General features: G+C 46.0%; 1 protein-coding gene across 1 annotated transcript; it reads left to right on the top strand.

Moving 5' to 3' along the window:
- The first annotated feature begins 10,784 nt into the window (after positions 1-10,784).
- EIF1B (eukaryotic translation initiation factor 1B) lies at positions 10,785-14,170 on the top strand. Its single transcript, XM_058288188.2, has 4 exons — positions 10,785-11,030; positions 12,673-12,836; positions 13,275-13,376; positions 13,775-14,170. Exons 1-4 carry the CDS (start codon positions 11,000-11,002, stop codon positions 13,817-13,819), a joined length of 342 nt encoding a protein of 113 aa, XP_058144171.1. The 5' UTR covers positions 10,785-10,999; the 3' UTR covers positions 13,820-14,170.
- Positions 14,171-27,945: the final 13,775 nt, after the last annotated feature.

The raw sequence follows: 27,945 nt of genomic DNA on the forward strand, positions 1-27,945 counted from the left end.
AGCCTAAGCAAGACCCTCACCCCTTCTGAGCCCCGCCTGCCTTCTAGGCAGAATAACAGCGACACTGCCTCGTTCACGGCCATTAAAGGAAATCACACACAGGACAGCCTCGCCGGGATGCAGAGTCAGCACCAGGAGGAAGCTGAACCGTGAATGCGCAGCGGGGAGTGAGGCCTCTCGCTGGGCCAGGCCCTGCCAGCGCCGCCAGCACGTCTTGATTCATCATCGGAACCAAACATATTTCTTACACTGGATTGCAAGGGTCGTCGTTTGTGTTTGGGAGAAGGTGACTCATTTCCAGGACAACCATCTACAGGCCACTCAGCCTCTTGTTTCACACCTGGCTCGAGTTAAGCTAAGCGCCTGGAATGCCAGGCTACGGAAACAGAGGAGAAGACAGGGAGCCCTCCCGAGGCGTTTCCCCAGCACCAGACGCTGAGGAAAGCAAAACCACCGCGCGCAGAGCACCGCTCTTTCTCTCTTTCTTTCTTTTCTTCTTCTTTTCTTCAGTTCTCTTTTCTTCCCTTTATTTTTCTTTCTTGTTTTTACAGCATTTTACTATTTCAAAAGGGCTTTCGCATTCATTCCTAGTAGGCAGATTTGGCAATTTTTCCCCCAGTTTACAGATGAAGCTGAGGCTCCCTGCCGTGAGGCTCGGTCCTGAGGTCGCAGGCTGAGCTGCCCTTGGCCTGTAGCTACGTGCACCTGCTCTGTAGAAGTCCTCAGGACCGTCCTCCATGACCCAACTCTCCCAGCGTATCCCCATCTGCCTCCCTCTGTCGACCGCCCAGCTACCCCACGCTGCTGCATAGTTTGGCCCGCACACCCTGTGCCCACCTCAGTGTAAAATGATCCAAACCTGTGTGTGCTAGTTTTACATATTATCATAACTGTGTGATTTAAATACAATGCAACTGCGAATGCAAAAAGGACATATCACTTCTAGGTTAAATAAATGGGCTACTTTAGGAAAACTAGATAAAAGCAAATCTTTAGAGAATTGTAGTCAAGTATGAGTAAATGAGACAAACATAAACATTGCTGGAGAACAGACATAAAAATCTAGATGGATTTTGCACTGATTGCTTAAAAAGTCTCTTCAGGTTCTCGCTTTACTTTAAATAAGCAAAAACTATACACTGTATCAGTGTGTTACAGGCAGAGTTTATGAGACCCCAGAGAACTCCGACTGGTAAGCCAGTAACTGCAAAAAGCCTCACACAATAGCAAAATGAACAATTTATATATTTAATGAAATACAAAACATATCTGTCATTTTTGACTCTCTAACTTTTTTATTACTACGAGTTCAGTAATATAAGAGAAGAAGGTGTTTCCAGATTCTTCCCCCCCAACTGGACCCCCAGAATGCATAGGGCCTGGTTGGTGGGAAGCATCCCTCCCAAGAGTCTGTTTGCCGAAACTTAAAGCAAAACGTAACTGCAAAGCATCGCCACATTGGGCATCGCTAAAGCTGGAGGCGTCAGCATAGACCTCTGTTCTGGTGGATGGGAATGAGGGATAACAACACCAAATGCTCTGCAAAGCAGCATCTTAATTTTCCCCAATGAGCGGTTTCTTTGCCCCAAAAAGAGGGAGAAAAGGAGGGGCCAGCGACGTGGTGGCAGAAGGGGTTTCACAAGAGAGGAAGCGATACTCCTGTCATGGAAATGGCCGTTGCCCAACGGGGAATGTTGTTTTCATTCTGTGCAATGCTGCAGCCTCTTCAATTTTCTCCAGTTTTTCCATAAAAGTGCCAGACAGAAAAACCCTTGTTAGTAGTATTTTGGAAAATAAAGGAAGGGGAGGGATGATTATATGGGGGGCAAAGAATTCAACCAGAGCCAGCATCTGGAGAAGATGACATGAGAACAGAAGTCTCTTGGGAAGCCTTGGAAATCTCAGGCACTGTGTACCTCAGAGGTAAACAGAGGAGGTGTGAATTCCTTCATGAAGAAAAGGAAAAAAGGAAAAGACCATCCCAGAAGATAGAGTACTTGGATGTGCCCAGATTACATAGTTACTAGAACTATGAAGAACAGGGACTCTTTCCCTGTGTTTGCTAAGTGGCAAATGGGAACAAAGCCTACAAAAACATTTTAATGAACGTGCAATTATTGCATCTACCTTAGAAATAAAACAAAGTTTCTAAATGTTATTCTTTAAGGTCTTTCCTTTGCTGGAGTGTGTATTTTGTAATTACTTGGTGGTAAAATGAAGTGCTTAGAAGTCTGTGGAATTATGAATTTACACAGAAAATTATCTTCAGTAACAAGCTATTTTTATTTCAGAGCTCTGAAAATTGAGCTTCATAATTATTATTCAATATACTATTGTGATTCCCCTGAGGAAAAAGAATGTAAAGTTCCTGCATACTTAGGTCCCTTTGATCGTGTGCTTTGATTTTTCACAAGTTTATTTAAATGTGATGTATATGTTTACTCATGTATTTGTTCTCTGCTTCATTCCAGAATTGGAGGAAATCCACTTACCAAGATAGGGAGAAGGGAAAACTGGCACTTTACAAGTTTATAAGACAAAAAGAAAACAGTTTCTCAGAAGTAATACTAGATTCTCGGCACTAACACCAGCGAGCCATTTCCCTAAGGGGCCTTATAAATAGACACGGTGACGTGATGAGCATCCGTGACAACATCCCGTGAGACACGCGCACGAGTGTCATCTGTGCTGCGCGACTCGCACTGACGACCTCACCCCAAAGCACGGCTCGGCAGGACCAGCTTCCCGAGGGAGGAAGGGAGCAGGGGCTAAAGATGTGAACGGATTTGTCCAATGCGGCCCTCATTTGACGCAGGGGTGGATTTTAGAATATCTAGAGCAAATCACACTGTTAATCAAACCATGGGCAAACACTGGGCTGCGCGGGGCTCACGTGTCTAACGTTGCAAGCCGCTGCGAGCGCGTCCCGAGGGTCTCTGCAGGCAGCCCTTCTCCGCACCGCTGGCTGCTGGAGTCCAGCAGGTCGAGGGGGCAGCCGGGAGCCAGGGAGGTGGAGCTGGCTACTTGTCCACGAACAGTATTTTAATAACCTAACGACGGGTATGACGCAGTGGTGTGCATCAGCTGGGTGTTGTCAGCTCTGCCTAGCTCCAACACTGAACCAAATTCTCACACAAAGCCAAAGAACGTTCGATGTGAGACTTTTAAAACCTTTCGGGGACTCCGCTGCTAGCCTCAGGGTGAGCGCTGAGGTGCACTGCTCTCGAGGCAGACCATAAACAAGGCTCACGGGCTGGAGTCTTCCCTCTAACTCTCCTGAAGACGTCATCGTGGCTTAACTGAAGAGACGAGCTTTGCCCAAGACAGAGACCACGTGCCTGCCCCACGGCCCCTGCGCTGGGGCCCCGACGTGCTGAGTCACCTGCCTCCAGCCTGCCTCCTGCCGCCACCTGAGCAGCAAAGTCCAAGCCACAGGCCCCGGAGGGCACGTCCAGCTTCAGGGTCCCGGGTCAGGCAGAGCAGCAGTGCTCTTCAGGCTAGGGTCAGGTTCTAGGGTCAGCTGCATTTAAAGGAAGACCCCAAGTAGCAGGGGCTAAGCGTTGGGGTTTTCTTCTCTCTCATACACGTGCCAAGCCAGGCAGACCAGGCCCGGGCCCCCTATCACTCTGCCCCAGCAGCAGCGGCACAGCCACACAGGCAAGGTCACACACAGTCTCCTTGACCGTGACGGCTGCTGGAGCGCCACCATCACGTCTGTGTTCCTTGCAGCAGGAAGGGAGAAGAAAGAAAAGCAAAAAGAGCAGTTTTTCCAAATGAGTTCGTTTCTTTTAAGAGATCTTTTTGGAAAGCCCACCCAACACTTCAGCCTACATCCCACTGGCAACTTGTAGCAAGGAAAACTAGAAAAAGCAGAATAATCTTTTACCCAGGCACACTGCAACCCAGAATAAAGTTGGGATTCTGTTTCACTAAGAAGGGAAGAAAGGATACAGAGTAGTGACGAGCAATCTCCACCACAAATTCCAGTGACTACAGCAGCACAAAAACCTTTGCAACTGCCGGATTCACTACTTACACTGGCTAACCCAAATCAGGTGACCCAAAAGGTCCGCAGCACCCGAAGCTCTTTTGAACAAAACGGTACAATTTAACTTTTTTATACAAAATTTAAATTCCTTCCTTCATGACTTCACCCTTTGACTTGAAACTAACTCTTCCCCAAACATCCCGCAAGGTGGGACAATCTGGGCCACACTTGGTTCCACCTCTAACTACTGCCTCCACACTTCACTGATGGTTTTTCTCAGGTAATTCCATTAGCGTAAGGAGGAAGTTCCACCCCTGTGCAACCAGGAGCGAAGGATCCACAGATCAGCCTTGACCAAGGGCTAGACTCTACTTGGCTATGTGTCCTCCGTGCTTCGGCTTGCCTCGCTTTTGTGGACACAATCCTTTCCACAGAAAGTCTTAGCTGCCTTCCTCATCATCGTTTCTTTTCTCCCTCCCTCCATCTCTTTCTCCTTTCTCTGATGTGCTCCAACTCTTCTCTCTCTCTTTTTCCATCTACCTACCCATCTAGCTACCTATGTATCTTTCTTTACCAAATTAACTAATTTTCTTTCTACCAAACTCGATACTCTTCCCTCTTCCTACAGATTTCTTTTCTGAAGTACCTCTCTGAGCAATACTGCCCTCTCGACATCCAGTTCTAATAGCCACGGTCAGTCCATCCCATTTCTTCTCTTTTCCCTTGATCTGCAGGAAGCTCCCACCTAAAGCAAATGCACAAAGCCGTCTATCATGCCTTCTCTTAGCCAAATTCCCTCGGCAGTACAGACACCAGGTGGTGCCCTAGGCAACTGCCGATGGTCACGGGCAGACGTGTGAGGCGCCAGGCACAACGGCGACAACTAAATCCCCCTCGAGTTTCCTCCTGCCCTCCCTCAGGAAGCTCCATCAGCTTTTGTGCTTGACGTGAGTGGCAGGGAAATGGTGAGGCAGGACATGTGGTTTAAAGCAGCCTTCTTTTAAATGTTGCAGTTCTGCATTGGCAACGTACTATGGGACAAATGACAGATGCCACTTTGTGTGACTGTTAAAGAAATACATGCCCGTGGAGAAAGCGTGTTCTAGCATATCACCATTAAAGCTATTTCTATGGTCAAAATAAAGGAATGAGATGCTTCCATCTCCAGATCAACTGAGATTACAGGTAAAACCAAATTATGTCATCCATGTTCATTCATAATAAATCTCACCAACTAATAGTATGCAAACAAATTTTCTACACTTATTTTAATAAGAAATATTTAAATAATTTCCATTTAAACAGGTCTGATTACAAGAGCATCCATTTTTAAATGGGGAACAGCATATATTGCTAGAACAGATCTGGCAATGTCAAGGTTATGTGATTGAGAAACAGACACAAATGAGCCTTGGGGAAGAGAGGAATGTGCTGTCCAGTGTCTGCCTGAAAGCAGAAGGGTGTGTGAGCAGGGAGTGGAGAGCGTGGCAATGGGCGGGCCTTTCTGCTTCAGATGCCTCACAATGCGTGTTTTGTTCTTTCCATATACAAATTCGGTAGCCACAAAGGGGCTTTATTTCTGCCCTCCAGGGTAATCTGGTTGCATAAACGGGCGGCCACCATGCCAAGTAAAACGTGGCTGCAATGAAACTTCAGAAGAGCACAGGACCGGAAGTGAGAACTACCACGTGGATTTTGCAAGACAATGTATGAAGCCCCCTCAGCACCTCAGAGTCACCTCCAAACACTCTCCTTGTGCAACTACCGGAAAAGACTGAGGACAAACAAAGCTTCAATTTCTGTCCCTTGCACTATAGTGTGCACTTATTATACACTTTCTGAAGTAATCATCTAAAAACCCTATGAGGTAGAAATGATTTTGCCCTTTACATAGACAAGATTTAGAAAGGTAAAGCTTACTCAGCTCATCGTGCTGAACAGTGGTGCGATGCCAGATCTAGCTCTTCAGTCTAGATCCTTAAGTCTACACCAGAAATAATCCATTGGATCCAGGTAGATGCAAACTGTGCACTTGACCATAAGCCCCCACTCCCCCAGAAGTTCACAGGAAGATATATTCTCAAGCATCAGTGGCAAATGAAAGAAAAACACTTCTTGCTGGCAGAGGTTGTGACTGAAATCCCAAAACACAGAACTGTTAGACAAGCTGGGCTGGAATGTGAAGTCAGAGATTGGCCCTTGCCCCCAAGCATAACCTGCAGGACCAACGGGTGCTGTGGGAAGCAGGAGATGAGATGAGGGAGCTCAAAGGCCCAGGAGAGAACAGGGAGAAGCTGGCTAATCTACCCCCTATCACTCTCTGGCATTTGAGAAAAGAGGAGAAAAAGTGAGACAAAGCCACGTGCCGGCCTTTCAATGCACAATGACCCTGCCGCTAGTAAACCTGGCCAACTGGCGTCCCAAAGGCTCATATTGTCACCTGTATCGGTCCACATGGGGTCTACCATTGGATGCCAACACAAAGTACCAGAAAGCTGTTGCACATAGGGAATTTATTTGGGGTAAAAGCTTACAGTCCCAAGGCCATGGAAAGTCTAGTTATGGTATCATAAGACGTACTTTCTCACCAAGTCACCTGCCCCGTGTTGAAGCAGGATGGCGGGCGGGCCCTGCCGGGTCAGCCTTCCCCCTGCACTTCTCCTTGAGGCTCGGGGCCCAGCTTCTTCCCAGCCTTCTCAGCTGCAGCTGGCACAGGACTGAAGCTCAGGGCTTCCTCTCTCAGTCTTGGCCCTCTTGTCAATGCCAGCTGTAATCGGTCAGGCAAATGGTCCCTCTCTCCCTGGGGCTTTAGCTATTTGAGCCTTCTCCTTTCTGTCACATGACAGGATCAAAACTGACAAAGTTCTCGCCTCTGTGTGTCTTCCTGGGTGTCAGTTTATATCAGGCCCAGCAAGGGGGCGGGACTCAACCCGTCATGCCCTCTGACAGGCAGATTAAAAAGCCTAATCTTAACAGGTCATCTAATCAAAGACATCTCAGCTGAGTTTAATGCAATCAAAGGGCATCACACGCAGGAACAGATTAGTTTACAAACATACCCTTTCTCTTTTGGGGATCCATAAATAACCTCAACCTGCCCCAGCAACTCTCCCTCAAGACAGGAGAGCAAGCAGGGGGTGGGAGAGGCGATCCATCAAGGCCCTGAAGGTGCAGTGTTTTCGCTGGGTCTTCGACAGTGCTAGGCGCTGACCGGTCTTTACCTGGCCGCTTTTCAGGGTTGGGTTTGCAGCAGGCAATACTGAGTAGTGATTTTCATGGCCGCAATTGTAGGCCACTTATGGATAGATGAAAAGCCAAAATTCTAATCGGATAGTAACTCTTCACGACCAGCAGATATAAGAAATAGTTGCAGAAAACCCACCGCCGTATTCACTGAAGGTCACTGGCTAAGGACACTGTCCACTGCACCAGTGACCATTTCCCGAAGCCCAAGACAAACACCCCTTGTGGCTCAGGGCTAGAAAAAGCCATTCTTCCTGTGCAATTGCTGTTTCCATCTTGTACACCGAGAGCTTTTCTAGCTGTTTTCCTCTGACTTAACCGCTAGGAAGTTCAAAAGCAGTGTTGGGGTCTACCTCTAGTTTTTGAGGCTTTTATTTTTCAAGTATACTACTTTTATTTTATCTTCCTTGATTTCTTTTGTCAATATTACTGTTCTTGGCAAGTGGTTTAAACTCCTTTCTGAAATAAGACAAAAAACAATCTTATTTTTAAACTAGGCTGGTACCATTCAGACTGAAAATACTAGATTTTAAATGTGTTATGACGACTTTAGGTGAGGGTCAATCTTTTCATTCTAAACCAGAGAGAAGGTAAACCACACGTAATTTAAATTTTTCTGGTCCACATTTTAAAAAGTAAGAAAAAACAGGTGAAATTAAGACAACTCAAGTCTTTCAAAGGCTAGTATTTTACACTTACAGCACATCTCAGTTTGCGCTAGCCTCATTTTAAGTGTTCAATGCCCACATGTGGCTAGTGTCTCCTAAATTGTACAGTGCAGTCTTAAACACAAAGGCTATGAATGACCAGATTCTTCAGAAAAGCCTTTAAGATGATAATCACAACTGCATACAACCCGTTTTTATAGTTGGCTTTGATTGAAGATCTTCAGCTTCTGGGGGTTTCCGATGTGAATGCTAGGTCTAAGAAGGATGAGTTCTGATGGGGCAATGACCCTAGGAACCCAAAGATTTCTGGATTTTTAAAAGTCTGTTTCTTTTTCTTCATTGGGCCATGCTTGGCTCCTTCTGAGAAACAAAGTAATGCAAAATATTTATGGGGATCTAATAAAAAAAATGAAAACAGAAATAGAAAGCATTTTGTTTATTCTGCACTTCATCTGGGGTCATATTAAAAATAACTTTAAAACACACTTACGAAGGTTTAAGACCGAACATAAACCATTGTAACTGCAATCAAGAAATGAACAAGTTTTATGTTTTGTTTATCTGTTTCACTTTCCACGTTTTGGAACCAAAAAGCTCTAGAACTTTATGCCGTAGGTTGAATAAGAAGTGTTTTCCAGGCGAGTGGGCTTGACCCAATGGATAGGGCGTCCGCTTACCACATGGGAGCTTCAAGTTTCAAACCCAGAGCCTCCTGACCAGTGTGATGAGCTGGCCCACGCCAAGGCTGATGCACACAAGAAGTGCTGTGCCACACAAGGGTGTCCCCTGCATAGGGGAGCCCCATGCGCAAGGAGCGCACCCCGTGCTCCTGCCCAGGTACAGACTGCCCAGGAGTGGCGCCGCACACACGGAGAACTAATGCAGCAAGCTGATGCAACAAAAAGAGACACAGATTCCCCGTGCCACTGACAAGAATCCAAGTAGACACAGAAGAACACACAGCGAATGGACACATAGAACAGACAACTGGGGGAGGGAAGAGAAATAAATAAAAAATTTTTAAAAAGAAGTGTTTTCCATTTAAAAATCAGACCAAAATGTACTTAGATCCATTAAGAGTTAGCAGTTTGATGTTTTTAGGTAAGTTATTTACATTAGACAAGCATCCATTTCTACATGTTAAATGGATTAATAACATCCACCTCACAGAATAGCTGTGAAGACGAGTAATATTGCATTTAAGCCATGAGAAAGAGAAACAAATGTGCAATAACTGGTACCTATTAGCACTGTTAATCACAAAAGGCTATCAAATGCAGAATTGTTAACTTTTTTTGCGCTTTTATTAAAGTTAATAGAGCACATAGAACATTACATTAAAAAAACATGAGGTTCCCATATACCTCCCACCCCACTCCTCCCACACCAACAACCTCCCCCATCATTGTGGCACACTCATCGCGCTCAGTGAACACATCTTGGAGCACTGCTGCACCAGGTGGATAATAGTTTACCCTGTAGTTCACACTCTCCCCCAGTACATTCAGTGGGTTATGGCAAGATATATACTGTCCAGCATCTGACCCTGCGGTATCATTTAGGATAACTCCAAGTCCCAAAAATGCCCCCCCATCACATCTTTCCTTCCCTCTCCCTGCCCTCAGCAACTACTGTGGCCACTTTCTCCCCAACAATAATACAATTTTTTCTATTAGTAGTCACAATAGTTTTATAGTAGAATATCAGTAAGTCCACTCTAATCCATATTTGATTTCTCCATTCTGTGGGCGCTGAGTCTAAGATCCTATATTGCATGCAAAAAAATGGGGAAGATCCTAAAATTGGATAGAAAAAAAATTATATCTGCATTTTCACAACCTCGAGGCAAAATTTAACATTTCCTTACATTATGCTTGAAGGCAACATCACAGCAGTTTTAGAAGGACCTGTCATTTTGCACCAGCAGAAATTACAGCTATTTTCATAATACATTCTGATGCTACAGACATCTCGAAATATCTTTTATGTTTATCACCTCTTTGCAATAACAGTAGAGCTGCTGCTGAATCTTGTTAATTGGTACTTTATGAAGCATACCATTAGTTAAGTATTAGATGTATTGCCTTAGATTCACATTTCAACTGTAATGTTTCTAATTGCAACATAATTGGTTTCCCTTGTAATCCTACGTGTTTTATTTCATGCATTTAAAAACACTGCTCTTAGACTGGGTCCACACACTTCACAAGACAGCTATGGCAACCACAAAAAAAATGTTAAGAATCACTAATCCAGAAATCCACCAAGACTGACAACTGAACGTCGGTCCCGAAGTCTCCGGTGTTTCCAAGCGTGAACGTGTGTCCCGATAGACGGTGCCCCTTGACCTCCGCGCGGAGGTCACACGCTCTCTGCACCCGGCACCGGCCCTGGCCAGGCTCGCGCCCGGCCTAGTGAGGACCACAGCCTGAGGCGGGGCACGCTCGGCGGGCACGGGGGCCCCGGGGCCGGGGCGAGGCCCCGCGGGGTCCCGGCGGCGGTTCCCGGGCGTCCGCGGCGCAGCAGCAGCACCGGGAGCTCGGGACCACGGCGGCGCCTCGGCCTCCCCGGGCAGCCCCGCAGACGTCGGCCGGGGCCGCCGCCCGTGCAGCGAGCTCCCGGCCACCGCGCGCCGGGCCGGGAAGCCGCGCCGGGGAGGAGCCCACGCCCCGACCCCGCGGCCGCTGCCCCCGCCCGGGCCCTGCCGGGAGGCCGCCAGCGAGCCGGGCGCCCCGCGAACGCGCCGAGCCCCGCGCCGCCCGCCGCCCGCGCTGCCCGCCGGGAACCGCGCCCCGCCCGCCGCCGGGGAACTACGCGTCCCGGCATGCGCCGCGCGGGTCACGTGGGGCGGCGGCGCGGCCGCGCAGGCCCGGCGGCCATTTTGTGGAGCCGCCGCAGCGCCGCCTCCGCCCCAGCCTCCCGCCGCCGGCGCCGCCGCCTCCGCCGCCTCCCGCGCCCGTCCCGCCGCCGCCGCTCAGCCGCCTCCGCCGCGGGCGAAGCCTCCCCTTCCGCTCCGTTCTCCCGGCACGGCCGCTCCCGACGCGCTGACGGGCGGGCCCGCAGGCTTTCTCCCCCCTCGCCGGCCTCACACTAGAATCGCATGTCCACTATCCAGAACCTCCAGTCCTTCGGTGAGCGCCCCCCGCGCCCCCCGCGCCCCCCGCGCCCCCGGGCGGCTTTGTCTCGGCGCCCAGAAAATGGCGACGGGCCCGTGGCGACCCGGCCGCGCTGACCCCCGGCCGCGCTGACCCCCGGCCCCGCAGACCCCGGCCGCGCTGACCCCCGGCCGCGCTGACCCCCGGCCGCGCAGACCCCCGGCCCCGCAGACCCCCGGCCCCGCAGACCCCCGGCCGCGCAGACCCCCGGCCCCGCAGACCCCCGGCCGCGCTGACCCCCGGCCCCGCTGACCCCCGGCCGCGCAGACCCCCGGCCCCGCAGACCCCCGGCCGCGCTGACCCCCGGCCCCGCTGACCCCCGGCCGCGCTGACCCCCGGCCGCGCAGACCCCCGGCCGCGCAGACCCCCGGCCCCGCAGACCCCCGGCCGCGCTGACCCCCGGCCCCGCTGACCCCCGGCCGCGCTGACCCCCGGCCCCGCTGACCCCCGGCCGCGCTGACCCCCGGCCGCGCAGACCCCCGGCCCCGCTGACCCCCGGCCGCGCTGACCCCCGGCCGCGCTGACCCCCGGCCGCGCAGACCCCCGGCCCCGCAGACCCCCGGCCGCGCTGACCCCCGGCCCCGCAGACCCCCGGCCGCGCAGACCCCCGGCCCCGCAGACCCCCGGCCGCGCTGACCCCCGGCCCCGCAGACCCCCGGCCCCGCAGACCCCCGGCCGCGCTGACCCCCGGCCCCGCAGACCCCCGGCCGCGCAGACCCCCGGCCCCGCAGACCCCCGGCCGCGCTGACCCCCGGCCCCGCTGACCCCCGGCCGCGCAGACCCCCGGCCCCGCAGACCCCCGGCCGCGCTGACCCCCGGCCCCGCTGACCCCCGGCCGCGCTGACCCCCGGCCCCGCTGACCCCCGGCCGCGCAGACCCCCGGCCCCGCAGACCCCCGGCCCCGCTGACCCCCGGCCCCGCTGACCCCGGCCCCGCAGACCCCCGGCCGCCCCCCGCGGGGGCTCAGAGCCACGCCGCCCCTGCCCCTGCTCGGCCCGGCGCCCCTCGCTCGCCCCGACGGCGCTGCTGCCCGCGGGGGTCCGGGCCGGGGCGGGGGTCGGGGGCGTCGGAGCCGGGGGCGCCGGGGCAGGTTCGCGCTGCCCTCGGGAATGCGAAGGGAGATGCGGGGACGGGCCTCCGGTCCAGCCTCCGCGCCTGCGGCGTGGCTTGTAAACCTGCACCCCTGGCCATATGTGGGCTTATTTAGTTATTTTTAAAAATAGGTTTCAAGAATTTACTGAGTATTGGGGTGGGCAAATTTGAATGTTTCTCTTGACATCCGTTTGTAGTCAAGATGACGCATGTTTTTATAATGGCTATAAAATTAAGGTTTTAATTTGCCTTCATTAGGTAGCGGCCGTGTTCAACGATGACAGTCACCTGTAACAACCTATTTCTCTTCGAGTCACAAGGGACCTATTTCTTTAAGTTTCTTTTTGTGAGGACACCGCTGAGGTTTTACTGATGCCTCACTCTCGTTCCCACCCCAAAAAAGCATGGGCACTAGTAACCAAAACCTTCTGTAATTACTGTCTGGATTTGCAGTGTATCCCGTTTCTGGAAATTATTTCTGAAAAGGTATTTTTCTTCCTTGAATTTTTTTTGAAACCCTTTGCAGACCCCTTTGCTGATGCAACTAAGGGCGACGACTTACTCCCGGCAGGGACCGAGGATTACATTCATATAAGAATCCAGCAGCGGAACGGCAGGAAGACGCTGACGACTGTTCAGGGCATCGCCGATGATTATGACAAAAAGAAACTTGTGAAAGCTTTCAAAAAGGTAAAGGTGTTAGGAAGGAAAGGTTAAAATTGAGGTATTGGTTCAGACCTCTGAGTTGGATTATGGTTCACAAATGTACATACATCAGTGTGAGTGAAAACGCCTGGAACCAAGAAGGCTGTGTTCTCTTTTGAAATTGACACCCAGCTATTTGGTTATTCTCCCAGTCTGGATTCACATCTTACCTGTCCTTCAAGATAAATAGTTAAAATCTCATGTGAAATGTTTAGTTCTTAATGTTCCACGTAAAATCACTTTCTTTAGTTTTATGTGATCAGCTGATTCGTTTTCACATCAACCTGATTTGGAGACAGCAGGAGGCAACCTGTTTCTTAAATATATAGAATCAAATCTAAATAGTTCATTTTAGTCATATGGTAGAACTCAAGCATAATCGTATTTGACTCAGTTATGTTGTACATTTGTGTATTTCTCCAGAAATTTGCCTGTAATGGCACTGTGATTGAACATCCTGAATACGGAGAGGTTATTCAGCTTCAAGGTGACCAAAGGAAAAACATTTGCCAGTTTCTCTTGGAGGTGAGTGATTGGGTGATTTATGTGCAACCTTGAGATTTCTTCTAAAGTTAGATTTAAAGGCAACATGAATTATTCCCTATTTAGGAAAAAATTATGTGGATGAAGTAAATCAATTGAATGAAATACGTATTTGGTATCTAATTTGAAGACAGGACCATCATCCAGTTTATTGCTTCATTAGAATGATCTAAAAGAAGTTCCTGAATCTACACAAAGTGTTTCTTGGCCCAGAATAGTCCTCAAATATGTGTCAAGTTAACTAACAGTGTATGCCACAAGTAATTTTGTTGCCATAAGCCAGTAACAATGATGCCTTCAAATGACTGTTCTGTGCTATTTTAGGGGTGGATTTATATAGTCCTTAGAGTGATTTTGCTAAATTTGATTCTGTTTTATAGGTTGGCATTGTCAAGGAGGAACAGCTTAAGGTTCATGGATTCTAAAATGAACCTGAATACGTGGAGAATTTCTTGAATGATTTTGTTCTCTAGATGCAGTTTGGTTGCCTTGTGAAATGATTCTCTGCAGTAAACGGACTTTTCATTTATTTAATCATTCAAACTTCCATTCAGATCTGCATGATTACAGAAAACACGGGGTGTGTAGGCTAGTAACACATAAGAAAATTGCAGTTAGATGGTAATGAAACCCCGTATTCATCTTAACGTGTTTCCAATGGAAAATATTTTGTTTTGAGTGTTTATTGTTCAGTTTATTACTTTTCACTTGATTAAATGTTTTTGTTGTATTAAACCATGTATGTTGCAGCTTAACAATAAAAAAAAGTCTGTGAATTCTTTTGTGAGCAGTTATGCTCCCAAGTATAAGCAAGACCCATATGCATTTTTATCTTTCATAATTGGAGTTCTCATTCTGCACAGTATTCTAATTAGCTTCTGCTGTTGTTAATCCAAGGCTATAACAGAACCCTTATTATATGTAAACTTGCAGAAATCGTGTTCCTAAGTTCGACTAAAAATTAAGGCAAGAAGCAATATAAACTCAAGTCAGAGCCACGGCTCTTTGCAAGCCTCTAGAAGTTATCATAGAATGTATCAGAATTTAGCGTTAAATTTTTCAAGAGTATGAACTAAGTTTAAGATCTGCACATTAGAATTCTCGTGTTTAGTATGTGACTGGGCTGCCATCGTACGTTTCTAAATGCCGTCTACTTCATTAGTCTCTTAACATGGTTTTACAAATACAGAAGTGTGGAAGACACTGCGGTTCAGGTTAGATTCCCTAGAAGTGCTAGAAAGTAACAGAGTTGGGGTGCTACCCCAGGGCGTCCAGACAGGAAAACAGTGTTCAGTCCTTACACCACGGGTTTCAGTAAGTATTTCATCAACGGGGGCGGTAGGAGAACTGCTTGACAGTATCCCGGGGAAAGTCACAGTTTGCAGTTCTTATGAATAAGCTTTCTGCATCTCATCTTCAGTTCCAGGCTTCTGGTTTTCATGGATCAGGAGTTCATTTAGCCAAGATGTAAAGAAATGTGTCCACAAATGTGTACTTTTTAGGATTACAGTGGTGTGAAAAATGGCCCATCGCTTGGGTCAGTGCTTTCTGTACCAGCCGAGCCCTCGCCTGTATTTCAATGATAATGCTTTTGGGAAAACAAAATTGCCCCCACGGAGTTTGCCTTTTAAAGGCACTAAGTAATAGGTTTTATTTCTTCATCCCCTCCTCAAGAAGGACTGCGACTCTAAGAGGGCACTACCAGAATGTAGTGCCGAATTTGTTTGGTAAACAAATTTGTGGAAAACATCAATACAGTATAACCTAGAAGATCAAGAGGTTTGGGAGGTTTTTCTGATTTATTGAGGACCCCACCCCCAACTTTTCTACATGCAGCATTTTGTGGTGATAGCACCCCTAGTTGAGGGGTGCTATGTAAATAGTTTGTGGAAATTAAAAATTTAAGATGGGATTTATTGTACAAAGAAGGTACCACGTCATGGAGGCCTCACAGAAGGGGGGAAGAAGGCCTCAGGCAGCCACCAACAGACCGAGCTCGTGGTCCTCACGTGCCAGGCTTCTGTTTTGTGAGGCGTCGTTCTCCTGACCCTCCTTTTAGGTGACGTATCCCAGATACCTGATGGAGCTTGTCACTTACGGAGTAGTCCCAGCCTTGGAGCAAGAACCGATCATTTGGCTGTACCTTCTCCCTGAGCAACGCAGTAGAAAAAGTATATAATTAAGGGTACCTGCGGATTTTTGCAGTTTTGCTGAAACTAGTCGAAAGATAAACTTGGAATCACCACTCCCACGTGGAAAAGCTGAGTGACAGGAGCCTCTGAGGTCCCTGAGCACATGAGTAGGGTTAAGTGTTTTGTCTGGTTTAAGAGGAAAAGGTGGCCAGAAGCAGTGGGTCACTAAGGAGGGAATATAGTCTCAGAGATGCAGCGAAAATAACAGATGGTACTGCCTTGTGCCTCCCATCTGGGATCACATTCTGTCCTTTCTGGAAAGTAATGAGTAGAGGGCAAGTACATTTGTCCCTGAACCTCCACACTTCGCAGAGATCTTGGGAAAGTCGTTAGGAAATTAAGCTCTCGAGACCCAGCTGGAGTAACGGCTGCAGCTGCACTGTCACCACTTCCATCTTCCCAATGCCCCACCCACACCTCAAAGCAGAAGAAACCCTGGGGAGGCACCCAGCTCTACCTGCTTTCCAGTGGGCTTGGGGGATTCCCTTAAACCAGAAATCCACGTGGGAAGGAAACAAGGGAGGTGTGGCCCTGCAGTCACTAAACCTCGGGATTCCTGGAAGGCGGTGCTCATCTGGCTGGCTGGTGGCAGCCGGGCCGCAGCTTGCCTGCCCTGGGTGGAGCCTTGGGTTGAGCAGGAGCAGAACCGTGTGCCCTCAGCACTGTCGGCCCCTTCCATGTGGCCGGGCAGGCACTCACTCCCTTCTGCGCTATAGAGTGGAAGTGTGGCGGGAACTCAAAATCAGCAGAATGGCTGTAAGTCCTCACTCCAGGGAACCAGTGGGAGTGGAATCAGTTCTGGTAAGAGGAGGGAATGCCAAACTGTCCTAGTCCAGACATCTCTGCCTCGGGGTTATCAGACCTACGCGAAGTACCAAAGCAGCAATTTAAACTCAACATTGGCTTGTGGGGAGACCGTCAGTCTAATCTGAACATTGCAGGGGAAGCAGTAGATGTGCCATAATATGTAGCTCAGCTTCCTGTGAATTGAGGGCATGATGCCGAATCGTGGTTCCTTCATCCCAAACTAGTGGACAGACAAACTATCATGCAAAAAAATTACATAGCGATAGCTGCCATTCATTCCAGGCAGACAAGGTGAGGAAGACAAAAGCCAAATTCCTGTGGGGAGTCGGCATGGTCTCAGCCTCCACGGTGGGCTTCAGCCGCGCCCTCTGCTCTGCCCTGGAGGTCCTGCAGGTCCTGCAGGTCCTCCAGGCCTACAGAACGGGAAAGTGGCCTGGTCCAGAGGAAGCCACGGTAAACCCCGGGTCCATCTCCATGTCTCCTTTACCCACTTATCAGGGCCCGACCCTATCTCCTGAGTCCAGGCAGACTGGAGATAGACGAAAGAATCAGTTTATTCTTACCAACTGACAAATTCTGCAGGGATGGTGCCAGAGTAAGAGATGGAGAGATGCAATCCCTCGAGGTAGGAAAAGGGGCCCCATCCACCACCTGGTCCCAGTGGTCCACTCTTAAGTGTCTTATCGTCATTGACTTGTTAGGAACCAGCCTGATAATCAGACCAGACGACCAGCACCAGGAAAATGACAGGAGTTGCGAGGCGTGGTCAGGCGCCCAAGGGAGCCACTGATGGCCGGGGGTGGACCAAGATTGGTGCCATAAAACAACACAGGTGCCCAGGAGGCAAGGGTTTGAGTGGGTGGGCGGGGAGGACTGTGTGCAGCCTTTAACAGCCGCTGGCCGTTCTAACATTCTTGGTGGCTCCTGGCAAGATAAATGCAGAGGCATAAGTCATTGCTGTTAATCACTGAGCACTAGTTGACAGGTTTAACTTTGTCATCCCCCAGTGGTTATGCAGAAATTGATCTGGCCAATCCTTTACTATGACAATCCATAAAAACACTGTCATTTGCTTCTACCTGGGAGAAATGATTAAATATTTTCATGGTTCTTGCTCTGGGTATACATCAACTCACTTCAACTACTATCTACCCCAATGTTGTTAGAAGGAATTAAATTGGGATGTAAACAGCTGTTTATGGCCTCCAGGGAATGGGTGATTAAACTAGAAAACCATCAAGGCACTGTCACCTTGTTGAATGCAATCTGGTGTCTACACACACACACAGCCTAGAAAAGCAATGCCCTCAGCTGACACTTCTTAGACCAACACGCAGGTCAGTGCTCCTTTCCTGCGGGTAGGCACACGCTGACAGGACCGCTGTGATCAGCAGTTTTCGTCTGGAAAGAGTAGTGACTGGATGCCCTAAAAGCCCCCAAGGCCACAGTACATGATGCCATTCCATTAAGCCTTAAGAACCAGAATCAAATTCTCTTGGAATAATTAATTCATTTGGAGAGTCTCCGGCAGATCTTACCTGCACAGGTAGGGAAAGGCTAATGAGATCATTGTGATCACCTGGAAATGATACTTTAGGAATTTTGATTTGATTCTGCATGAGTCGAATTGTAGCATCATTGGATGAGCCCTTGGTCAGTGAATTTCCCCTGGAGAAGAAATATCTCAGAAAACTTCTCTAACAACATATACTTTCAGCTTTCTCCACTGTTTTACCAAACACTGCCCTCTCGTTTTCGCACTTTTCTGCAATAATAATAAAAATAGCCTAAACTCTTTCTAACCCTGTATCCTAGGCCTTGCCTACTGTGAGTGCTCTCCATGTACCAACTCGTGTAACTCTTCACAGGTTTCATGACCCAGCAGACATTCCCTGGCTCACATCACAGTTACCCCTTGCACACCCCCTGCTCCCTTGATCCTCTCTCCTTCCTGTGCTCATTAGTCAAAACCCCAATCCCAGTTAAACCCAAACATGTGACCAGTACACATTTGCATAGAGCAGCTGAAGGTGGCTGGAGAAATAAACGGTTGTTCTGCTCTTCCCTTCACTCTCCATCTTGCATCTTGTGTTGCTGAAGACTTTACCTCGTCCATCGTTGAGACATTTGCAGCTCCCTCTTCTTTTCAGTTCCAGATGTAGCCATCTAAGCCAGCAGTGCATACTCGGTCTTCCTTCCAGTTTACACTGGGGGAAGCGCACTTCCTCAGTCAGAATCAACCCCTCAGCACAGGTCTGCAAAGCGGTGGAGGGGAAGGCAGTTCCAAATTCCCCTACTTCTCAAAAAGCAAACAAAAATAAGCAAAAACTGTCAGAACCAATTTTCCCAGAACTCTGGAAAACAGTCAAAAGTTTACAGAAATAAAGCAAATATTGACCCAAGCAAAAGGCAACTTAAATATGCTCCAGGAATTTGAGGAAATCTCTGTTGAAAAATTAACTGAACACAAGCTAAAGAAACAGACTTGTAAGATAATGCATAACAAGGAATATAGTCTTTGTAAAAACTAGTTTAGGAAAATCATTAAACAAACAGACTGGTACAGCCTTCAGTAGTGAAAAAATAAAAAACAAAAACATAACCCTAGGGAAGGGGCAGAATCTGATTTCCAGAGTGAGCATATTATGATATTCAAATGTCCAGATTTTGGAAAAATTCATAAGGCACACAAAGAAACAAGAAAGGATGGCTCATTCAAAAGAGCAAAATAAAGCAACAGAAACTATCCCTGAGAAGTCCCAGACATTGGATTTACTACACAAAGACTTTTAAGATAACTGTCTTAAATATGTTCAAAAGGATAAAGAAGAAGAAAAATGAATAAAGCCTAAGAGACCTGTGACAGCATCAAGTAGACCAACAGAAGCATATGGGAGTCCCAGAAGGAGAAAGGAGAGAGATCCAAAAAGAACATTTGAGGAAATAATGGTCAAAAATTTGCCAAATATGACAAAAGACACAAATCCACACATCCAGGGAGCTCAGAGAATTCCAAATAGGAGAAGTTCAAAGATACTCATAACAAGACAAATTATAGCCAAACTGTTGAAAGACAGAATCAGAGAATCTTGAATGCAGCAAAAGAGAAAGGACACATCATGGTCTTAATAAGATTAACAGCTGATTTCTTATCCAGATACCATGAAGTCCTGAAGGCAGTGGATGACATATTTAAAGGGCTGAAACTGTCAACAAGAATTCTAATTGCATAACTTCTTGAGCTTTTTGTCTTTTTTTAAAATTTGAAATAAAATTTGAATTAAAAAAAGAGTCTCTAATTGGCAAGATTTTCCTTCAAAAATAAGGGAGAAATTAACACATTCCCAAATAAAAACTGAAGGAGTTTCTTACCACTCCTACAAGGAATGTTAAAGGGAGTCCTTTAGATTGAAATGAAAGGACACTAGACAGTAGATTGAAACTGCATAAAGAAAAAAAATATCTGGTAAAGATAACTATATGGGTAAATATATAAGCCAGCATTACTGTATTTTTGGTTTGTAATTTTACTTTTTCTTTCTTACATGTTTAAAATATAAATGCATAAAAATAATTATAAATCTATGTTATCAACACACAATGCATAAAAATGTAATTTGTGACACTGGGAGGACAGATGGTATAGGAGCAGGTATTTTATATGCTATTGGATTTAAGCCACTGTCAATTCAAACTAGATTGTTATAATTTTAGGATTTAATCACCATGGTAGTAAGTAAGAAGAAACCACAAGGAAAACAGAAAAAGGGATTAATTAAAATAAAAACAATATGCCAAAACTTATGGAATGTGCCAAAGGCAGTTCTCAGAAGGAAGTTTATAGCCTGTAAATGCCTACATTAAAAAAGATCTTTTTGTGTCTGGCTTATTTCACTCAATATGATGTCTTTCAGTTTCATCCATGTTGTTGCATGTATCAGACTTCATTCCTCTTTACAGCTGAATAATATTCCATTGAGGGTTTATACCACATTTTATTTATCCATTCATCAGTTGATGGACACTTGGGTTGTTTCCATCTTTTGGCAATTGTGAATAGTGCTGCTGTGAATATCAGTGTGCAAGTATCTGAAGTCCCTACTGTCAGCTCTTCTGGGTATATACCGAGTAGTGGGATTGCCAGGTCATATGGTAGTTCTATACTTAGCTTTCTGAGAAACCACCAAACAATTAGATTATGAAAATTCATAGAGTCAAAATCTAGAATATAGGTTACAAGGGGATGGGTGGAGATAGGGAATGGAAAGTTAAGGCTTAAAATGTACAGGCTTCCTATTTGGAATTATGGACATGTGTGATGTAGCACAACATTGTGAATACAATTAGCACTGAAATATATATCTGACTATGGTTAAAAGTGGAAATATTAGACTATTGTTATGGTAACAATTTTTTTAAATCTATGGAACTACACTATACAGTGAGCCCATAGTTAAGCACAGACTCTAATATACAATTATAAAAACATGGTATCATCCATTGTAACTACTTTTTACATCAATGCAAGGTGTTGGTGGTGGGGTAGTATATGGAAATTCTGTATTTTTGTATGATTGTCCTGTAAATCCACAACTTCTCTAATAAAAAATAAAATTATATATATATTATATATATGATGATCTTAAATTAATAACGTAACTGTACATCTTAAGGAGCCAAAGAGGAGCATACTAAACCCTAGCAGAAGAAAGGAAATAATAAAAATTTGAGTGAAGATGAATAAAAAAACAATAGTGAGAATCAGTAAAACCAAGAAAAATCAACAAAATTGGCAAGGCTTTGCTAGACTAAAAGAAAAGATGCAAATAACTAAAACCAGAAATGAAAGTGGGTACATAACTACCAACCTTACAGAAATGAAAAGGATTTGAAGAGAAAAGAATTGTACACCAACAAATTAGATATTCTACATGAAATGGATAAATTTCTAGAAACATACAAATTGCCTACACTGACTCAAGAAGAAATAGATCTCAACAGGCCTATAAAAATCAAAGAGGTTGGATCAGTAATTAAAAAAAAACAAAACAAAAAACCTCCCAATAAAGAAAAGTCTAGAACCAGATGACTTCACTGGTGAATTTTACAAAACATTTAAAGAAGAATTAACATCAATTCTCACATTCTCCCCAAAAATAGATGAAGAGAGAACACTTTCTAACTCATTCTGTGATCCTAGCATTTCTTTGATACAAAGCCAAAAAAAGACATCACACAAAAAAGAAAATTATGCCGGCGGACTTGGCCCAGTGGTTAGGGAGGTCCGCGGTTCAAACCCTGGGCCTCCTTGATCCGTGTGGAGCTGGCGCATGCGTAGTGCTGATGTGCGCAAGGAGTGCCCTGCCACGCATAGGGGAGCCCCACGTGCACGGAGTGCACCCCATAAGGAGACCGCCCCATAAGGAGAGCCGCCCAGGGCGAAAGGAAGTGCAGCCTGCCCAGGAATGGCGCTGCACACGGAGAGCTGACACAAGATGACGCAACAAAGGGAAACATGGATTCCCGTGCCGCTGACAACAAACGGGAGCGGACAGAGAAGACGCAGCAAATAGACACAGAGAACAGACAACTGGGGTGGGGGGGAAGGGGAGAGAAATAAATAAATAAATCTTAAAAAAAAAAAAAAAAGAAAAGAAAATTATAGAACTATATGCTTTATGGATATGGATGCAAAAATCCCCGGTAAAATACTAGAAAATGGAACCCAACAAATTAAAAGGATTATACACAATACTCTATGAATAAGCAGAAGGGCTGGCTGGTCAAGGGACTGTGCCGTGGAGAGCTCCCCACCTACCAGCGAACCCCTCCCTGCTACCTCTTGGCCCCCTGTGGGCGGGTCTAAGCGGAGTCCAAGGCAGGGTGAGGGCTGACCAGCGTCTGTGCATTGAGGAGGGCCTGGGTCAGGGCCTGGGTCAGGTCCTGGGCACTGTGGGAGGGACAGGACCTTAACCCCTGCCTCTGCCAAGGGCAGGCGCCTCCTTCCATCTGGGCTGAGGTGTGGTGGTGGCCAAGCCAGGCTGAGCAAGGAGGTGGTGATGCAGAACGCCCCAATCGATACAAAGGGAAAAGAGAAAGGACTAAACACCGTGACCAAGCAGAACTTATCTCGCTTGCTAGTGTTGCTCAGAATACAAAAATCAACCCATGCGATACACCACATTAATAGAACGAAGGGGAAGAAAAAAAACCACGTGATCATCTCAATTGAGATAGAAAAGACATTTGACAAAAGCCAACACCCTTTCATGATAAAAATAGGAAACTAGGAACAGAAAGGACCTTCTTCAACGTGATAAAGGGCATATGTGAAAAACCCACAGCTAACACATGCTCAGCAGTGAGAGGCTGAAAGTTTCACCGCAGGATGGGGAAGAAGGCAAGGGGGCCCACTCTCACCTCTACTGTTCAACATTGCACTGAAAGTTATAGCTGGATCAATTAGAAGAAAGAAAGAAAAAGAACTAAAGAAAGAAAAGACATCAATATTGGAAAGGAAGAATTATCTCTTTTTGTAAATGACATGAAAGTCCCAAAAAATTCAAAAGAAGGCTATTAAGGCCAATAAATGAATTCAGTAAAGTTACTGGGTACAAGATCAACTCAAAACTCACTCTTCCATACTCCAAATTATAAAAGCATCTATATTAGCCAGCCAAAGTGGTACTGATGCAAAATACCAGAAATTGGTTGGTTTTTATAAAGAGTATTTATCTGGGGTAGGAGTTTACAGACACCAGGCCATAAAGCATGAGTTACTTCCCTCATCAAAGTCTATTTTCACGTGTTGGAGCAAGATGGCTGCCAACGTCTGCCAGGGTTCAGGCTTCCTGGGTTCCTCTGGGCTCAGCTCCTCTGTTTTCTCCACAGAGTCAGCTGTAGACTATGAGGCTCTCTAGGCTTTGCCTCTCTCCTCAAGGTCAGCTGTAGACCATCAGGTGAACAGCTCTGTCTCTTTCCCTGGGGCTCCAGTTAAAGGCTCCAGCTTAAGGCTTCAGCATCAAACTCCAGCATCAAAACTCCAACGTCAGAAAACCCTCAACTCTGCCCTTTGCCAGACCTTTTACCTGTGAGTAGCCACCCACCAAGGGGTGGGGACTTAACACCCTAATCATAACTCAGTCATGCCCAGGTAGAGATCAGATTACAAACATAATCCAATATGTATTTTTGGAATTCATAACCAAATCAAACTGCTACACTCCACTCTCTGAATTTCAAAAAGACATTATAATATTAAAAAAAAACCTTAAATCGGGAAACGGACTTGGCCCAATGGTTAGGGCGTCCATCTACCACATGGGAGGTCCGCGGTTCAAACCCCGGACCTCCTTGACCCATATGGAGCTGGCCCATGCGCAGCGCTGATGCGCGCAAGGAGTGCCCTGCCACGCAGGGGTGTCCCCCATGTAGGGGAGCCCCACGCGCAAGGAGTGCACCCCGTAAGGAGAGCCGCCCAGAGTGAAAGAAAGTGCAGCCTGCCCAGGAATGGTGCCGCACACACTTCCCATGGCTGACAACAACAGAAGCAGACAAAGAAACAAGACGCAGCAAATAGAGAACAGACAACCAGGGCGGCGGGGGGAGGGGGGGTATTAAATAAATAAATAAATCTTTTTTTTAAAAAAACTTAAATCAATAACAATGCAAGTACCAAATCATATCACCATCAATTTAAAGAGATATAGTTTGTCTTGGGGCAAAGTCCTGTCTGCTATAGACCACTTAAACTTAGAAAAGCAATTTTTCTGCTTCCAATACACAAATGGATAGACAAAGGATAAATATTTTCGTTACGATAAGGAGAAATTGGAAGGGAAACATGAGTCACAGTTTCTCTGCAGTTCAGTAGAACTGCAGGGCATCCTCTATTTGATTTCAGAGTCTGAGAGCCATTCTTAAAACGATGGTTTCTTCTCCTTGGGGCCTTATGGGAACCTGCCCTTTCCACAGGCTTGCCCAATGGCCATTTTCTTGGTTCCACCCTCATCAAGAATCAGGGTGTCGACCAAGCTCCTCTCCCTCCAAGAGTGTTGGGGTGATTGCCACGCCTTACCCAGTCTTTGGGTTAGTCTTAACCCCGCTAATACAGTGACATAAAGACAACATTCCCCTTAACCTTTGGCAAACAGGCTCAACCCTCTCAGAGCAACGAGTTGACCGCCTGGCTTTCCCTAAACTTTGGGGGACAGGTTCACCCCATTCAGACCTGTGGGGTGCTGACCTTAACGGCCCAAATCCTTGGGGAATGTGCTCCACCCTCTCTGTATCCTGGGGCAGCAAAATTCTCCCAGAACATAGGACAGGAACATCCACCTCTTCAACTGCTGGGGCAAACTTACCCTCTCTGTACACATGGGTGGAGTTCCTCTCTTGGCCCAAGGCGATGTCTTAATTCCAGATCTCAGCTTCTGTGGTTTTCCTCTTAAAGCTGTTTCTCCTTCAATCTCTCCTTTCCATGTCCCTTTTATTCCAAGCTGATAGTGGTTTTGTTCATACAGTGCTCTCAAAAAGTCTGTTGGTTTAGTGTGCAGGAAGCAGGGCCTAAGCCATCAGACAGTAAGACTTTCCCAAAGTCTTTCCTAGATAACTACATCTTCTATCCTGATTTACAAGTTCCAAGTTTAGTTGAGTCCTCCAATGGGGCACTTTCATCTGGGAGCTTGATTTCCAGAGGCTTGGAATTTCTAGAATCAGTTTGTTTTCTTTGTGCCTGACAGTTCAGTCCTCAGCATATCTCTCTCATCTAGCATTTTGCTATAAGCTACATGCAGAAGTCAAGCCACATTCTCTGGGTTTACTTTGGAAATTTCTTCAGCTAAATGCCCAAGCTCACAATTTTCAAATTCTGCCTTCCATAAAACACCAGGAGTTAATCTTGCTAAATTCTCTGCAACTTTAAAATATGGATCACCTTTCCTCCAGTTTCCAATAATAGTCATCATTTACTTCTAAGACATCATAAAAGGTCTCTTTAGCATCCATATTGCTACCAGCAGTCTCTTCAAAGCAATCTAGGCTTTTTCCATCAAGCATCTCACAATTACTCCAAAAAATACCCCTTACCCATTTATAAAACCATGTCAGCATTTTGGTAATTGCAAAAGCACTTTCCCACTCCTTGGTACCAAATTCTGTTAGTCAGCCAAAGGGGTGCTGATGCAAAACACCAGAAATTGGTTGGTTTTCATAAAGGGTATTTATTTGGGGTAGGAGCTTACAGAGACCAGGCCATAAGACATAAGTTACTTCCCTCACCAAAGTCTATTTTCATGTGTTGGAGCAAGATGGCTGCCAGCGTCTGCAAGGGTTCAGGTTTCCTATGTTTCTCTTCCCAGGGCTTGCTCCTTTCCAGGCTGAGGGTTCCTCTCTTCCTGGGGCTCCGGCCTAAGGCTTCAGTATCAAACTCCAACATCAAAACTGCAACATCAATAACCCTAACTCTGTCCTTTGCCATGCCTTTTATCTGTGAGTCCCCACCCACCAAGGGACGGGGCGTCAATACCCTACCCAATTACTTAATCAAGTAAACCTCTGAATCCAGTATAATCTCAGGTGCCCAGAGGAAAAGACCAGTTTACAAACATAATCCAATATTTCTTTTAGGAATTCATCAATATTAAACTGCTGCAGCATCTAAAAGGAAAAAATATCTAGGAATAAATTGAAACAAGGAGGTGAAAAATTGTACACTGAAAACTTGTGCACAGCAGAACATTGCCGAAAGAAATTAAAGAAGATTTAGATAAATGGAAAGAAATCCCTTGTTTGTAGATTGGAAGACTTAATGCTGTTGAGATGTCAGTAATACCCAGAGTGATCTACAGATTCAACATAATTCCTATCAAAATGTCCAATAGCCTCTTTTGCAGAAATGTAAAAGCCAATCCTCAGATTCATATGGAATTGCAAGGGGACCCAAATATACTATACCATCTCAAAAAAGAAGATTAAAGGTGGAGGACATACACTTCCCAATTTCAAAACTTTCTAAAAATCAGAGTAATCCAAATACTGTCATACTAGCTAGACATATAGATAAATGGAATAGAACTGAGATCCAGAAACAAATCCATACATCTATGGCCAATTGATTTTTAACAAGGATACTAAGTCTATTCAGTAGGAAAAGAATAGTCTTTTCAACACATCGTACTGAGAAAATTGGATATCCACATGCAAAAGAATGAAATTAGAATTCTACCTCACACCTGATGCAAAAATTAACTCAAAATGGATCAATGGCATAAATATAAGAGCTAAAAGAATAAAACTCTTAGGAAAAAACACAGGGGGATATCTTCATGACCATGGATTTGGCAATGAATTCTTAGGTCTGATACCAAAAGCACAAGCAACAAAAGAACAAGTAGATAAATTGTATTTTGTCAAAATTAAAAACTCTTGTGCATCAAAGGACATTATAAACAAATCGCATATATAAAAAGAGTTTAATATCCAAAATACATAAACTCCTACAGTTCAACATCAAAAAGACAACCCAATTTTTTAAAATGGCAAAGGAGAAATACAAATGTCAATAAGTACATAAAAAGATGCTCAACATCATTAGTCATTAGGGAAATGCAAATCAAAACCACAATGATATATCACTCACATCCAATCGGATGGCTATTTTTTTCCAGTGGAAAATAACAAGTGTTGATGAAGATGTCAAGAAATTGGAACCCTTGTGCATTGCTGGAGGGAATGTAAAATGGTGCAACCACTGTGAAAAGTGGTTTGGCAGTTCCTCAAAAAAATTAGGCATAGAATTTCCATATGACCTGGGAATTCCACTCCAAATTATGTGCCCCAAATAATCAAAAACAGGGACTCAAACAGACACTTGTATGCCAATATTTATAGCAGCCTTATTCACAATAGCCAAAGGGTGAAACAAACCAAACGTCCATCAACTGATGAATGGATAGACAAAATATGAGGCATATGATGGAATATTATTCAGCCATATTAAGTATGAAGTTTTCACACATGCTACAACTGGACGAACCTTGAAAACATTATGCTACATGAAATAAGCCAGACACAAAAGGGCAAATATTATGATTCCACTTACATGAAATGTCTAGAATAAGCAAATTCCTAGGGAGAGAAAGTAGATTAGAAGTTACCAGGGGATGGAGGGAGGGGGAAATCAGGTGTTATTGATTCATGGATACAGAGTTTCTTTTTGGGGTCATGAAAATTTTCGTAATAGATAGTGGTGATTATTGCACAACATAATGAATGTAATTAACGCCATTGAATTGTACACTTAAAAATGGTTAGGGAAGCAGATGTGGCTCAAGCAATTGGGCTCCATCTACCAATATGGCGAGTCCTGGGTTTGGTTCCAGGAACCTCCTGGTGAAAGTGAGCTGGTCTGTGTGGCACAGAGAGCTGGCACAACAAGACAACACAACAAAAAAGAGACCCAGAGGAGCAACAGTGAGAGATGCAGCAAACCAGGGAGCTAAGGTGGCTCAAGCGATTGAGCGCCTCTCTCCCACATCAGAAGGTCCCAGGAT

Source organism: Dasypus novemcinctus, chromosome 26 (genome assembly GCF_030445035.2).
Source record: "Dasypus novemcinctus isolate mDasNov1 chromosome 26, mDasNov1.1.hap2, whole genome shotgun sequence".
NCBI lineage: Eukaryota > Metazoa > Chordata > Mammalia > Cingulata > Dasypodidae > Dasypus > Dasypus novemcinctus.